The sequence below is a fragment of the Anneissia japonica genome, unplaced genomic scaffold (genome assembly GCF_011630105.1).
Source record: "Anneissia japonica isolate Jap-2015-1 unplaced genomic scaffold, ASM1163010v1 scaffold7767_len233565_cov179, whole genome shotgun sequence".
NCBI lineage: Eukaryota > Metazoa > Echinodermata > Crinoidea > Comatulida > Comatulidae > Anneissia > Anneissia japonica.
In genome coordinates, this window is record NW_022744636.1 from 28,033 (window position 1) to 44,249 (window position 16,217).

Consider the following 16,217-nt stretch of genomic DNA (forward strand, 5'->3'; position numbering starts at 1 on the left):
TTCCTCTCTGATAAACATGTTGCATGATGTGTATGAATTACTCCAAGAACTTGGCAAACACAAACAGAAGTTACTGCAAAATTTATATTTTTATACACTTTTTAGATGTAATTTGGCAAACTGTATAAACAATTTGTGTGATAATGACATTTGTTTTCCCAATCCAAAAGATGGGAGGAAAAACCCACATAATTTACTAAAATTAAAGACCACCAGATGAAATTACTTGAATAATGACAACTGTATGCAATCCATTGAAACAAATACACATCATTATCTGCTTACCATGCTAAAACTTGCATCAGTGACCGAAACAAAATAATATACGTTTAATATATTTATATTCTGCGCATTATAAGCTTTAACATGATAGCTAATTTACTGCAATTGACTTACTACTGGCAAAGTTATGAGTATAAAAGTGTTACGGCCTCTCTGTATTAAAGTGTTGTCTACAATTAGTGCCAGATTCTTGCTGGTAGACTGAATTAGTCACCAAACAACACAGGCCTAGCTCTAGAGTCATACAAACAACGTTCTTCTGACTCATTGGCCATCGTAGTCAAAAGACAGATCATATTATATAATTCAGCAATTTTAGTTTGTCCAATAGTTTAAATATTTCATACAAAAATTGCAACAAAATGACTTGGTGACTGTATTGAAGCTGAATGTGTACCTCCAAATCAACAGAAATCGCCTTAGTCAGCGTGTGATGTGGCGAGTCTTGCAAGTGATTGGCCTAGGCACCCTATAAACCCACTCAAAACTCTTTATACTTTTAGTCTGAATGAAAATTAAAATCAAATCAATCTTAGTCTCATGAATCGATGAATCATTCAAACGTATACGTTGTTATAAAAAGAGTCTTCTACACTTCATTACATTTTAGACGATTTAATATGCACCACTTTCGTCTCTGCTCTATGCATTAGCTTAGCTTTTTGACCAATGTTTACAAAATCATACCCACTCGGCAAAAACGCGATGACTTTATTTTTGGTGACTAATACTGTCTATTACTCAGTTTAAAAATTAGGGACATTACGCTGATTTTCAGTTGGCAAGTTTTATATGTGTGACCTAGGGTAATTGATATTGAAATTCAAGATGAGCTGTAAGCAACAGAATATCATATTTTCCTTTTGTTATGGAACATTACAGAAGACTATTATAGGCCTGTAATAGATATTCAAGATCTACTACACATTTGTTTCATACTTATCTGAAAAGAACAATCATAATCTGCTAGTTGAAATTCAGTGATACAACAATTATTAAAACAAACAAATCAAAATTTGTTACGATGTTAGGTTTTATACTGAAGACCCCTCAAAGCTAGACTTCCAGATATCAACTGAAGTAGTTTCCCATGAGCCATGAACAGCTGTTTTCCAAGACCACAGCGGTGCACTTTACACTTACACATGAGGGTAGTACCTAAAAGCAGTTTGCGATTTGTAATCATTTCTTTACTTGTGCTTGGGCAGCTTTCTTGGCTTTGATTAATTCCACAATTTCCTATAAAAACAGGAAAAGTACCTAACAGTTAAGAATTACAGTAATCATATGTAGGCATGCATACATGTGTGTATATCTGTTTCCTTATATAGAAAACAGGAAAAGTATATAAGGTTAAGCATTTGAATCACATTCTTTATTTGTACAAATTTTCTGTTCCAATCAAATTTTGAATGTACTGCGTTGAGCTAGGCGCCGAAATTACCTTACACTACCACGTCAAGACCTTGATCGTTTATCGCCGTTTTCTCAAAACCTGCCAGCTAAATTAGCGTTATTAAAATCGTTATAACTTTGGATCTAGGAATCAGATTTTGATAATTTTTTACTATTATAAAATTTATAATGTGCTTATTCATGTGGTTATCATATTTTAATTAAAATGACATTTTGCGACATGCGCAAGAAATTGCTTGATATCCTTACATATGGTCATGATGTGATGTCATCATGACCCTATTTAGGTATTTTACATGTTTTTGCAAAAAATAACTGGGCAGAGCTTTAGATACCGAAACATATGACCATTCAATTCAAAGCACAAACTGACAGCAATGGCACACATGTATGAAGTATTGTGTTAAATTGTTTGTTGGTAAAGTATGATTTCCGTGTATTTATTTATAATTATCGTACCTTGTATCGTTTCATACATTCCTTCTTTGTCCTGTTTGGGACGGCTTCAGCAATCTTGTCCCAACGATCAGGGTAATCCTTAGGGTACGACTTCAATGCTTGTTCTAAACTCTTCTGCTCCTCACTAGTCCAAGCCTTAGGAATATCAGCTAAATAATTTAAAGAACAGTGATTCCATTAAGATGTTATTTATTCTCTTTATTCCGGTGTAAAATAGAGCATTGATACAATTTTCTTTTAATTATTCACTACATGCAAAGCATTACACAATTACAGAAATAAAGTAAATTTTAAAAAAGTTTCCAACTTATGCCACAAATTGTTTACTAATATCAATCTTAAGCAGCTCTAATGAAATATCTTAGTTCTGCAAAGCAGTGTATAATCCAGTGAGTTGAGGTAGGGAATTTAATTTGCTGTTCAAGCTATATGTCCTTTGGGGGAACAAATGCAGCAATGGCTGATGATCAGTGGCTGGTAAAGACAGAATGGCTATAGCTACCTTCCATCTGTGTGCAAGCAGATCTAAAGTAGATTCACTTGAGAAGGCTGAGACATCAACGGCAGGAAGGAATTAGGAAGGTGGTCACATGACCAGGAATGGACCCAAGTGCAGCAGACAACCTACCATCTTTAAGAGTCAACTGAAAACATATTTGTTCTGTAAAGTATTCCGAGAATTATTACTTTTTTTTTTGGCTTGGTTGAATTTTTGTTTCTTTTCGATTTTTTCAATGTACAGCTCTTCTAATAGAGGTTTCATGACATTAGGCACTTTATAAATCCAGGATATTATTATTATTATTATTATTGTATGCCAAGATCTTGCTGATTGGAGAGCTTCAACAGAGGGTTTCACTTGACAGACTGTGAAATTGATGGTAGAATGAAATTAGGAAGAGGGTCACAAGATCAGGAATGGACCTAAGTGAAGCAGACAACATATGCCAAAATCATACTGATTTGGAAAGCTTTAAGAGAGGGTTTCAACTGACAAGCTTTGGGTCAAGAAAGGACTGTTCATGTCGTCGCCCTTTTCCTACCAATCCTTTAACCACAATTCACGAAAGATCAAACTAAACTACCATAGCTTAACATACTCGATAAGAGGAAGAACAACTGACAGGCTGAGATATAGATGGCAGGATTGGAATTAGGAAGAGGGTTACAAGATCAGAAAAAAAACATATATATAGATATTTCATAAACCACACAACTGTAATAAGATATTTCAAACCAAACTACCTTCTAGACGTTCAGATGGATTTGGGATATCAGACTTCTTCGACTTTGGCACGGACTGTTCAAACTTCTCAAATGCATTCTTGTTTGCCATCTTTTTCATGTCTGCATAAAAACAAATTTCCATTCAAAAAATTCAAATTGTGCTTTGCTTATAAAACACAATACAATCTTTTTAATGGAAAGATAAAAAATATACTATTAGTATCATTTTACATAATCCTGTACTGACCAACTTTCTGTAAATTCTTTGCCTTTTTCAGAACATCTTTGGCAATTCTTGTGACTCCGGAAGTTGAATGCTGATTAATAAAATTAGCAATTACCTCCCACCTGTAAATCAAACCATTTCAGGATACAAGTCAATATTATAAGCACATACAGTGGTGCAGTAATTAGTTTTAATACTAAAAAAACTAAGAATAATAAAAACTAAACAAATAAAAAAAAAATAATAAAAAAAATTAAATAAACAATAACCAAAATAAAAAAAGTCAGTCTTTGGCTTGAAACATGATGTGGCCATACACATTGCTTCTCTCCACCCAGAGTATAAGTGGGTACCTGGTAGGGTTAAATGCCAAAATGCGCGGATGTAGCTGCTGCAACTTTATGGAATACAGTAGTTTGTGTTCCATAGGCGTCTAATCCAATGACCGGGGGTAGTAATGTGAAGTGCTTAGAGGCCTTGTTGTCATTAAGCGCTATATAAATATAACATATTATTTATTATTATTATTTTATATAACAGAATTAATTTAGTGCAATATCATGTTGCTTCTATGCTTCACCCACACAATACTCTTGTTGCTTTTATGGAAACCAAACCTATATAAGTGATAATTATTATATAATAATTTGTTGTATATTACATTTCTTTCTTTACGTAAATATGAATTATGATTTACCTAGATACCGTGCCAGCAGGGAATAGGTTATTAGCCTTGATGAGGAGTTGCAAGTCCTCATTGTTCCATGCTACTCCATCACTTCCCACTCCTGTTGCCCCCTTGCCTCCGGACAGCTCCTGTTGTCGTTTTAGTTCTTTCTCCCTCTCCTGTTCAATCTGATTGGTGACTTCCTTCAGCTGTAAAAGAATGTTGTTTTAAGGTTAAAAAAAATTGTTAATCAACTATCGTTTCCATAATTTACTTTTTTTTCCCAGTGGCCGTTGTTAAACCTGTGGTACACAAATTGCCTACCAGCTCAAGTTTTTCTCTGCTCCTTATGGGATATACCTAGTCATGCCACAATTTAATGTACGTAGACAAATTCATTCAATGCCACAACATCCTCCCATGCAGCTGTTTATTCTCCTGAGTTGGGAGAGTTTATATTACTACTTTGTTAATTAACTGTATTGCTACTATATTTATTATTACTATTAGAAGTTATAGTCTATAATCCCACCTGATCTTCAAACACAGTCTTTGCAGCATCTTCCGTTGACATACCAGCATTTAATTTTTGTAAACTGCAAAAAGAATATCAAAGAGATAATAATATTATAATATAATAATGTTAAGGATGAATGATATTGCTGTTAATGATGGTGATGACAATGAAAATGAAAAATATGACAATGGTGATGATAGAGAATGAGGATGATGATGGCAATTGATAGAAAATATTGATGATGATGATAATGATAGAAATTGATTGAGCATTGAGAGAGCAGCTTAGCTCATTCGGCTAATCTGGGGGTAGCCACTGTGTGTACCTGAACCGTGGAGATCTCTAGGTCCCCGGTTCAATTCCCATCGCTGCCTCTCCTTGTGTTTCAGCTACAGGGCTGAAATACAAGTTACAATAGCGCACCGTCTTTCGGATGAGACGTTTAAGCCGTTGGTCCCGTGTGCATTTATGGCCCATGTGCACGTTAAAGAACGCAGTACACTCTTCGGAAAAGAGTAGGGGATTGTCTCCCGGTGTACTTCCCAATCACCACCAGAAGGACCCCACTTAAAATAAGTCTTCTTCTAGACTTTCATGGGCTATCCTGGTCTTTACACCCAATAAATCCAAAGAGAATGATAATGATGATGGGGGAAATTGATAGAGAATGCTGATGAGGACAACGATAAAGACGATATACTGTATAGTTAATACATTAATGCAGAAGTATTATTCTACCTTTCTAAATTTAACCTCTGACACAGCATCTCGACAGCTTCCATTCTCTTCACTAAATCCCCATCTTCATTAAGAAAATAGTTGAATTTCTGAAACAACAATGCACAGAGGATTAAGCTGTTAATCCACAGAAGGACAAACAAATATAAATAATAATGATAATAACAAACAACTTGTGAAGTCTTATTTACTCAATCTATATTGAGTAATATTTCATAAATTTGGAAACCCACCTTGCACGTGTCTCGGAGTGTTTTTCTTTCGTGTCTCATCGCTTTCTTTAATGCCTCTCTCTCCTTCTTAGCTTCCTCAGCCTACAATGAATATTAACATCATTAAAACTGAGCAATCAGTATATTATAAAAAAACACATTTGTGTACATATTAATTATAGTGTAAACTTACAATTGACATAGCAACTGCACCACCATTTTAAATTCCATGCAAGTTTACAATATATAAGATGTTATGTTATACATTATTGCATAGCTGTGATAATGATGCATATTCATGTTTTGTAATGATCAGGGCAATAATCAATTTCCATTGTTACCTTGGCCTTGTCTTCAGCTTCTTGTTTCACCTTGGCTAACCTTTCAACTTCCATAGCTGCTTCTTTCTCCTAAAGAAAAAAAACATGATAACATGAAATGCAGGGATCACTCAAAACTGCACTTCCAATCCAAATTTTAGTAACTAAATACATGAGATTTAATTATTAAACTTTGAACTTTAAACTTTGAAAATTTTGAACTTTGATTGTTCACTTACCTTTTTCCTTTCAATCTCGACCGCTTTGATTGCATCTTGCTTGGCTTTCTTCTCCGCAGCCTTTCGTTCTTTTTCGTCTTCTTTAAACTTCTTTATCCTTGGATCACATGCATATGCATTATCTGTGTAACGACAGGGAGTGGAGTTGCTTTAATCGTAAGAAAAGACTTGTTGTCACAGGAATTGAACCCAGGACCCTGTGATTAGAAGGCAAGCATCTTAACCACTGAGCTATTCAACCACTAAGCTATTTCCAAATCCATTGCTGATTGAATGCAATTTTAGTCCAACAGGATCTGTTTATTACAGTAATCTGGCTCATTCTGGATTAACTTCAGGATTAATTAAGGGCCCGTTAGAGCAAAAAACGGCAATTGTATTCTGTTAAATTCACCGGTTAATCTAGCTGAGCACTACTCCAAAGGTGAAAAATTTCAAAGAACATCAAGACTCATTCTTTGTTTACTTTCTAGCTGCTATACTCAGCCCATCCATATACCCCACAGTGCAGTACACGGGAACGAGAACATCAACACTCTTTCTTTGTTTACTTTCTAACTGCTATACTCAGCACATCCATATACCCCACAGTGCAGTACACGGGAACGAGAACATCAACACTCATTCTTTGTTTACTTTCTAGCTGCTATACTCAGCCCATCCATATACCCCACAGTGCAGTACACGGGAATGAGAACATCAACACTCATTCTTTGTTTACTTTCTAGCTGCTATACTCAGCCCATATACCACACAGTGCGGTACACGGGAATGAGATCTGAGCTCAACAGTTTATAATTGCTGCTTTAAAATCTGTATGTATAGGCTAGTTAATTCAAGATTGTTTCTTGGAGTAATGGTAAATCCACAAGTTGAACACGTAGCTATGATAATACTAGCCACCATGGCATGTGGTGGCTAGTAGTAGCATGTGAGGAGAGGAAGGAGAGCGCGACAACAGCGGGTTCTAGCTGAATCCAGGCCTGGGCCGTAACCCTATTGAATTTTGCGCGCTGGACTGTGGACAAAACATTTGAAAAAACAATTAAGGTTGATTTATCTCCGGCTCTATGGTCATCCTATACATGGGATGCTACCCAGCAAATTTGGTGGTCAAAATTGTCAAGGATAATCCAGATGGTAAGGTAATTAGGCAAGTGTCCGAGCGGTTTTAGAAAGTATGTACCGGTGAACCAACCAGAATATCACACAGATATTTTTTCGCTCGAACAGGCCCTAAGATTATATAATTATTCTGTAGCTTACCAACAAGCTGTCTTATTCTAACAACTTCTTCTTTCTTTCGTTTTTGACGTTCCACTTTATTCTGCTTCTCAATCCACCTTCTCTCTTCTCGGTTTTCCCCCTTTTCTTTTTCTTCTTCATCCAAATAAGAAAATTCTCTCCAGGACTGAAAATTATACCTACAATTAACAGACGTCAACAAATAAATTTAGTTTATTGATATTACAAATCAATCTAACTTCTTGTGTGTATAATAGAATTACAAATATGATGACAATGATAATAAAATAGGATATTAAGAGAATCTTACTTTAACAAATGATAAAAGGCACATACAACATTAAAAAAACAAAACAATGATTTGATATCTTAATCTTTTTCACCAGAGAAAATTGAAAGTAGAATTTCTATGGCAATGCTGATATTAAGGATTCTTTTCAGCTGTTACTTGCTGCTGTTGGATGTTGTCTACACCACAGCAGGTTATCAGCAACATCAAATAATTTTAATTAAATATAATCTTGGCCTAGTTATGCAAAAACATATTGTTTTCCTTACCAAAAGTTGTAGAAGTTGTTGACTTCATCAAAATTAGAATTTTCACCACCTAAGGCTGGAACTCTTGCTTTGACAGACCATCTGAATTATAAAAAAATAAATATAGTGTACATTTTCCTATTACAATATTAGATTTTAAAAATGTAATTAACAGGTACCATTATTTAGCAGGGTTAATGCAGCATATACAAATTTACAAAAATGAGGATACACAGTCTCATGTCACCTTCTTATTAATACTTCAGTCCACATACACCAGGGGCGGATCCAGAAATGTCCAAAAGGGGGGGCCGGAAGGGGGGCCGAAAGTTGGGCCGATTGAGACAACACTGTCGCAGGGGGTCTGGGGGCATGCCCCCGCGAAATTTTTGTGTTCTAGACGCCCGAACATAACATTTGAGGCATTCTTGGCCATCATTTTTTTCTTTTTCTCTCTTTTTTTCCCTTTTTTTTTTCTTTTTTTACCTCCCAAAAGGGGGGGCCGAGGCCGGGCCGGCCCCCCCCCTAAATCCGCCCCTGTACACTGCACCAATACCCCACATCATCAACACAAAGATGTTGGTGCACTAATACACAATTAATACAAATGAAGCTGTAGGTTGGTGAGTCCTTGCTTTCCAATCCCAGGGTCCTGTCAATCCAGGGTTTGCTCACAACTAAAAATCAGCTCCACCCACTAAACCTCATAAAGAGACTTTGTTCATCAGCATTACACATACTGTACAGTTAGTGTAAAGGTAAAGGTAAAAGTAAAGGTAGGAGAATAATCCATAACTTGCAGCGCCATTGTGCTGAATTGCGTATGGGCGTGGTCCATGATTACCTAGCAGCCGTAAAGAGGCGCTTCGTGGTAGCTACAAGTTTACATCATTCCACAACGACAGGGGCTGAAATGAACGATGCAATGGGTTCTTTAAAGTGCACACGATCCAGATGTATACACTGGACCTCCATTTTACGTCTTTATCCGAAAAGACTTGGTTCTACCAACCGAACCATGGGTGAGGAGCGGCTGGAACCAGCGCCGATGTTAAGGCTGTAGCTAGTGGTGCCCCTGCCTTACCGCTCGGCCACTCGACTCGCGGTAAGGCACTGTCAAGTGTATTTGGTTTTGATGAGAAGGAAATTTGTAAAAATACACAGCTTTTGAGACACCTACTTTTTAATGGTTCAGTCAAAAGTATACCACATCACTATCATACATTATCAACACAAAATGTTTGTGCCTGTTGGTGACCAATAGTCAATATGGCACCTACTGTAGTGTACAAAAATAGTGGTTAGGTGGGCATATACTCGAGTCAGCAGACAATGGCATAACATACCTGGCATTTTTCTTGAAAACATCTCGGAATACGTCATAGAAATTTTCTTTTGAATTTGCATTGACACTTGGGATTTCGTTATCAAATTGGGGATCAATACTATCATAGGATTTTCTCTTGGTTGGGTTGCCAAGGATATCATAAGCTGTAAATATAAAAACATAGTAATATACCATCCGAATTTGTTGGTGTCTGATGTGCAAGACAAAAAATGTATATAGCACCCTCTATGTACTAATCACGAAATTGGGCGCCCTCTAAGTTATTTTTTAAATTGTAGTGGAACTGCTACGGATTACATTTGTCGGTCGGTAGAGCTTTGGTCTTTTATGACCGGTCGGTATTCACTTAATTTTTATGAATTTTAGGATATACGGTAATCAGCCTATACATAAATTTCTATCATTTGTAAATGTTTGTTTATAATGTGTGAGATAATAAAACTTCAGTATGAGACGTAAAAAGTGGATGCTCATGCGTGAGACTTACACATTATGAGTGAGAGTTGGCAGGTGTAAAGCTGAATTTGTGCGCCAATACCAAGGTATCCTACTATAATCATCTCCCAAGTTATTCTATTCATTTATTATTTCTGGTGAGACTGTGAGCTTTCAAATACTCTTGTTGTTGCCTTCATTTTAATAATATTTAATAAATAATATTTAACCATATTTTCTTTACCTTTTGTAATGCAGGTAAAATAGTCATCATCTTCACTGACCTTCTCAACATGCCCAGTTTTCTTCCTCTTATCTGGATGATGTTTTAAAACCTTGTGTTTATCTGTAATAACAAAAAGTTACCAATCTTGCTATTTTATATGGATACGTGTTCGGTGTTATTTCATATGAACGATGATGTAATCACCCTAAAGGCCAGCTTAATTGCTCGACTAACACAAAAGTTTCCAACGGTACACAACTGTCGAAGGTACGTCAGACAGATTATGGCTTACAAGAATTTGTAGAAAGGTAATAATAATTGTTTGTTGACATATTTATATCATGTTTTAAAAAAACAGAGATTATTTGATTCATGAATAAAGACCAATTCTCATATCGACAGACTGAATAGACTTTTGCAAGACTCACCACCAACATAGACCTAACAGCCCCACCACTTAACAAAAAAAAAACTAAAAAAAATTAAGATGTTACCAAATATAACATGCTTCATCTGAAGAAGAAACTACTGAATGTAAGAATGACTTACATGCTTTCTTGATATCATCTTCAGAGGCCCTGTATCTCAACTTTGAAAGTCCCAGTACTGCATAGTGATCTTGGTCCTGCAATAGGGAGATTGATCATCTGTGCATACAATTAATAAAGTGAGGCATGTTGTGGCAAAATGGCTAAGTTTTAGTAAAAATTGAAATTCATATTTAATTAGTACAGTGTATTTTCAGTATTAATTGAAATTGGACAATTCAAGCTTTGGTTATTGGGAAGTGAAAGCACAGCACTCCTAGAGTCAAGATAACATTTAAAGTTTGAATGATTGCCATCCAAAGTTATTTTTGCATACATTGTTTAATAGAATTAACTACCAAAATAACCTTAAATATATGATTTGTTGATCATTTCCAGAACTACTGTAAGACTTTGGGAAATAATTAATTAGACTATTGGGACAGTCCCACACAATTTTTCTAATGGTTCACAAAGAATGGGTCCAAATTTTTAAAAATGTGTCCAAATTATGTAATTTTATGCATAAAATGGGTCAATTTTTTGAAAAATGGGTCCTGCTATAGCTCATTTACTCAATACTGGCCTGTGCGACAACTTAACCATTTTGCCAAGACATGCCTCATGTATTAAGATTATTTAAACACAAAATTGTATTAGTATTAATTTACTCACAACATTACTTTACAGATTGATTCTTCAGTTGGGAGTTCTGAATAAAGGCATTTTCTCAAATTGAATTTATTTTTCTGAACTTATTTTTCATATTTTTTGGTGTATGAAATGCCAACATTCTGCACAGGTTATTATTTTCACTTCTGACTGACTACATGTTCAATCCATTTATTTTGCTGCTCAATGTGGAATTCTATAATAAGTGTTGTATCATGTAGTCGTTCATAAACTGATGAGGGTTCCTATTGTATTTTATTGTCAAAACCAGTTGGTGAACACTTTCACGATATTAACTCTTATTTGTTTTTTGTTTAGTTACGTTATTTTGTCTTGGAATATCAGAAGTCTAGTAAAAAAGAACATATTTTTTATTATATGATATTGGAAATGCTCTGTATAATATAGTTCTTTTAACAATTTTAATTAATAATAATAATAATAATAATATGTAGGTTTTTATATAGCACTCTATACAACTAAGTCTCAGAGCACTTTTTAGATGCATATGGGGGAAATTCCATAGTTAGCTGCATGAAATATATCAACACATTCTGCACTCGAACCACCATATGCACCCATTTATACTCCTGGGTGGAGAGAAGCAAGGCAGGTAAAGTGCCCTGCTCAAGAACAAAAGTGAAATGCTCAGCGAGGGATTGAAGCCCCAACTGCGAGGATGAGAAACCAAACTGTTCCTGCTGCGCCAATCCACTTCCACAATTGATTAATAAATGGCAAACAACTGAATTATACCTTCCACTCCTTTGGATTGAGCGTCTTGAGCATAGTGTCATCTTCCTCATCAAATATGGTTTCCTCCTCCTCGTCTGATGAGCTGCTAGATTGAATCGACTCATTGTGTGATAAAGTAAGCCGATTGCGGCGTCTCTGTGAGAATGCTTCATACCATCTTCCAACTGGTTCTATCTTAACAGTAACTGGACCTGAGTAGAAAAGTATAAATAGTACATAAGCCAATGCACCAAATTTTAGATTACAGAGTAACAGGCATGTAAAAAATCTGTTCTGCTTCTTCACATTAATGTATGGTACAGTATATACTGTTTGTAAATAGCAGACTTAATTAGTCTGGAACCCTCCGTATTCATTTAAACACAGAATTTTGGTAATTATTAATACTGAGGGTGCACTACTGTACATTCCTAATGCAAAACGTTTGTCAAAGTTCATCACCGAGTGGCAAAAAGAAAATTCATAGGCCCATTCGAGGCCTTCATAAAGGTGGAGACGATGATTGCCACACTCTTTCACTTTCTTGGCCTAGCGTGCCTGCATTTGGAAACATCCAATGAAATAAGACAAAAATGCTTTCAAAATGGAGTAAAAATAGAAAAAACAAAATTTCTTAAATTATTTTTAGCCTATATTTAACTATGCCATATGTGAGTTTCATCCATGTAGCTTTCGTATTTTTGGCACAACAAAAAGGAAGATGCAGAAGCTGCTGGCGCATCGGTTGTGGCTTGGACTCCCAACCTCGAGGTCGGGGGTTCAAAACTCTCACTGTGCAAATCGCTAGTGTGCTTGGGAAAGGCACTTTATCTACGGTTGCCCCTCTCCACCAGGAGTACAAGTGGGTACCTGGTAGGTTCCAACACAACTGCGCTGATTACTAGCTGCAATATTATGGAATAATTATATAATTTAATTTGGTGTTCAGTTTGTGTTCCATATGTGTTTGATCCAATGACTGGGGTAGTAATGTAAAGCGCTTAGATGCTTTGTGCATGATGCGCTATATGACATATTATTATTATTATTATTATTATTATTATTATTATTATTATTATTATAACCAGTTTTCTGATTTTACTACATGCAATTGCCCTATCCTGGAATATTTTTTTGTCTACAAAGTAATGTGCTGCAAGCGTTTTAGCCAGGGCTAAAAATTGTAAACATTGAAAGAAGTCTATAAAATGTTATTTTTTTATTTTCTCCTCCATCTTGATGTTTCGGCAAAACCATATAGGCCTAGGGCTTGGCCTAGACAAACACAGATCATTTCGGTCGCGCCTTCATTTCGGTCGCGTCGTATTGTTATGCATTTCGGTCGCGATAAACAGCCTCAGTATGGAACGCCAATGTATGCACAAGTGTTTTATGTTTGGAAAGTAATTTTTAAAGGGTTCGGTATTTTTAAAGTTTTTTTGGTGTGCGTTTCAGACTGGGTATTAATTTTATTTATTTTGTCTTTTTTTTACAATACTTGACTATCATAGGCCTAATAGGCCTATTGTTTGTATTTTTTTTAAGTATGTTTGTTGTTTCAAGTTTTTTATTGTTATTAATTACAAGTTATTTGAATATAATTTTAGCATGTTCTTTTTCTTCTTACAGATTCAGAAGTGAAAAGTCAAGTACCCCTTATTTGTATTTATCAATTTCTGAATTATTCATAATAAAGGCCTACGATTGTTGTTACGATTATGATTTTAATTTGTTTTAATCAAATATACTTTTATATCAGAATATTAAAATTTTTAGTATTTGTACCTTCCATTAAAACTATAGTATTTTACAATTCATGTATTTTTTTCTATAAATATCATCAGATTGATGACTTGAAGTTATGGTGACATGAAGTAGGTGAACGCACTTGAACACCTTCACTGCCATGACCTGCTAAAAATAGCAGTTATCTATATTTAGCATCTGACCTACTTATGTCTTTGCAGTGTAATGCGTTCACATTCCTGAAGGCGGCGTACAAAGAATATGCCTTCTCACCCTCATGAGCACAGTGGGAAACCTTGGTTGGTTACCAGGCAACAAGTACAGGAGGCCTCGAAGTAGTGAATTTTTCTAGCTTTAGAAGGAAGCCCGCCCGAAGACCGAAACCGTGGAATGGCTATCATGTATTTAAAATTATATACAGTATTAAAACTTCATTTTACTATGTATTTTATAAACATCAGAATATATATAAAAAATGGAAATAAAAACAAACAAGAAAATACAAACCTTGTGCTGCTTCACCTCAAGAGTACCATGGGAATCTAGTTTGTGGGAAATTAAATTCTAGCGCAACTATAGAATAGGACTAGGAAGAGTAATTTTGAATATAAAAGAAGCCTGAAATGGGCCATTAAAATGTACGGTGTTTAATTATATTTTATGCGGAAAATATTATGAAAATACTATATATTTCCTTCATTTTCATTCATCATATATCATTCAGTATGTTCATTTATCAAATTATAAACATGATCAGAACATTTAAGATAAATGGAAACGTAAAAGACAAGAAAACAAATGTATGAAAAACTAATCTATTGACTATATTTATTTCATAAATCTCCATTCAATTTATGCATCAATAAAATAAATATCGCAACAAACGTTAAAAAGAAACTTGTCTCAAACCAAGTAGACTTTGTAACATTTTCGTTGTTTCTGTAAAAAAAGAATAAATAACACCAAGTGATACACGTAATAATAATAATCATAAACTATAATATTATAGTACAGTAATACAAATAATTGTTAGTAAACTAATGTTTTATGTAAGTTTTGTGTTTAAAAAAATACTATACTGTACTGCTTGAATCCCTTGTTCCAGATATATTTGCGTGCGGTCGCACCGTCGGCGCGCCATACATGATACACCGCGACCGAAATGCATAACGAAAATAGCGCGACCGAAATTAAGGCGCGACCGAAATGATCGGATACCGCTTAGCTAGGCTAGACTAGGGCCCCTATAGGCCTATTAGCCTACTAGAGAGTCTAGGCCTAGGCCTCTCTCTAGGAGTCTATAGAAAACAAAATTTTATATTTATTTTTTCCGCCCTCCTCTGACGATTTAAACAAAAAATGAATTAAAAATGTCTCGCCTTACTGTAACTTAGTCTTTAGGCCTAGGTTCAATGCCTTTCTCTAGACCAGGACAAGCGGCTGCGCTCCGGATAAGGAAAGCCATGTGGGTGGGAGAAGCCGCCTAGGCCTAGGTCCTATGATGGCTGGCTGTCTACACTCTCTGATGGGTGACAATGACATAAAGGCAGGATAAAAGTTTTACCAACTTACATGGCAATCTCCCGAGTACTGTGGAATTGGTCTGAACGTTTTCTTCCAACAGCATTACGCTATATTTTCAGTAAAACTCTTTCGGAACTTATCTTTAAAAAGTGTAGCCTCGCTCAGGGTCAGGCTCTTTTCAGAGGTAACGTTGAGGGCGTTTATAGGTGTAATTTTGCCCTACCTGAATGTACCGAATACTCAGTACATTTGAAAACAACTGTGAAAAAAAAAATCGCAAGTTGTGCTCGAGTGGGATTCGAACCCACAATCTCCAGATCACTAGCCTGGCATCATACCTCTAGACCACCGAGCTTGCGCCTGATGGCCAGGGTTGGGGGCGTTCTTAATAATTCCCGTTCAGAGAAGAGATAGAGATATACTGTAATAATGATATAAAAAGAGTTGCGGCATTGAGAATTTAGAAGCCATTTGTGTCAAACGCGATGCGCGTTCTGTGTCTAACATGATGTGCGTTCCTGTGTATAAAATTGTATAATACAGTTAGCTTCCTCCTTTATAGTTAATTCCATTTAATATTTTTAGCAGTTGAATTTCATGTAACTATGTATTTTTTATGCTTTCACTACTTAATATCCAATTTCATATTATAAATACTGTAATAATTTACTATTTTTAAGCAGTTCTTTAATCGTCGCCGATAGACCGAGAGAGCCCCCCTCGATGGCAAGCATTCTTCAATTAGGCAATCCTGCCATATAGACCCTTAAGAAGCTCCTGTTATTTTTGCAAATAAATGATATGTGACTATTACACATATTAAATTATTATTAAATGATATGTGACGACCAGAAAAAAATTAATTAAATATGTATATTAAAATGTAATTAAAATCCGTATATAGAGGGTATATGCCAAG

General features: G+C 35.5%; 1 protein-coding gene across 1 annotated transcript; it reads right to left on the reverse strand.

Annotated features, from left to right (window-relative positions):
- Nucleotides 1-254: 254 nt before the first annotated feature.
- Nucleotides 255-15,499, reverse strand: LOC117119694 (dnaJ homolog subfamily C member 2-like). The gene is made up of 17 exons (XM_033264531.1): nt 15,347-15,499; nt 12,050-12,240; nt 10,644-10,719; nt 10,113-10,214; nt 9,432-9,576; nt 8,107-8,187; nt 7,570-7,727; nt 6,304-6,425; nt 6,086-6,154; nt 5,766-5,846; nt 5,533-5,621; nt 4,810-4,873; nt 4,308-4,486; nt 3,632-3,732; nt 3,403-3,504; nt 2,158-2,306; nt 255-1,521 (listed from the first exon to the last, which is right to left on the reverse strand). Exons 1-17 carry the CDS (start codon nt 15,399-15,401, stop codon nt 1,465-1,467), a joined length of 1,821 nt encoding a protein of 606 aa, XP_033120422.1. The 5' UTR covers nt 15,402-15,499; the 3' UTR covers nt 255-1,464.
- Between the last annotated feature and the right edge of the window lie 718 nt (nt 15,500-16,217).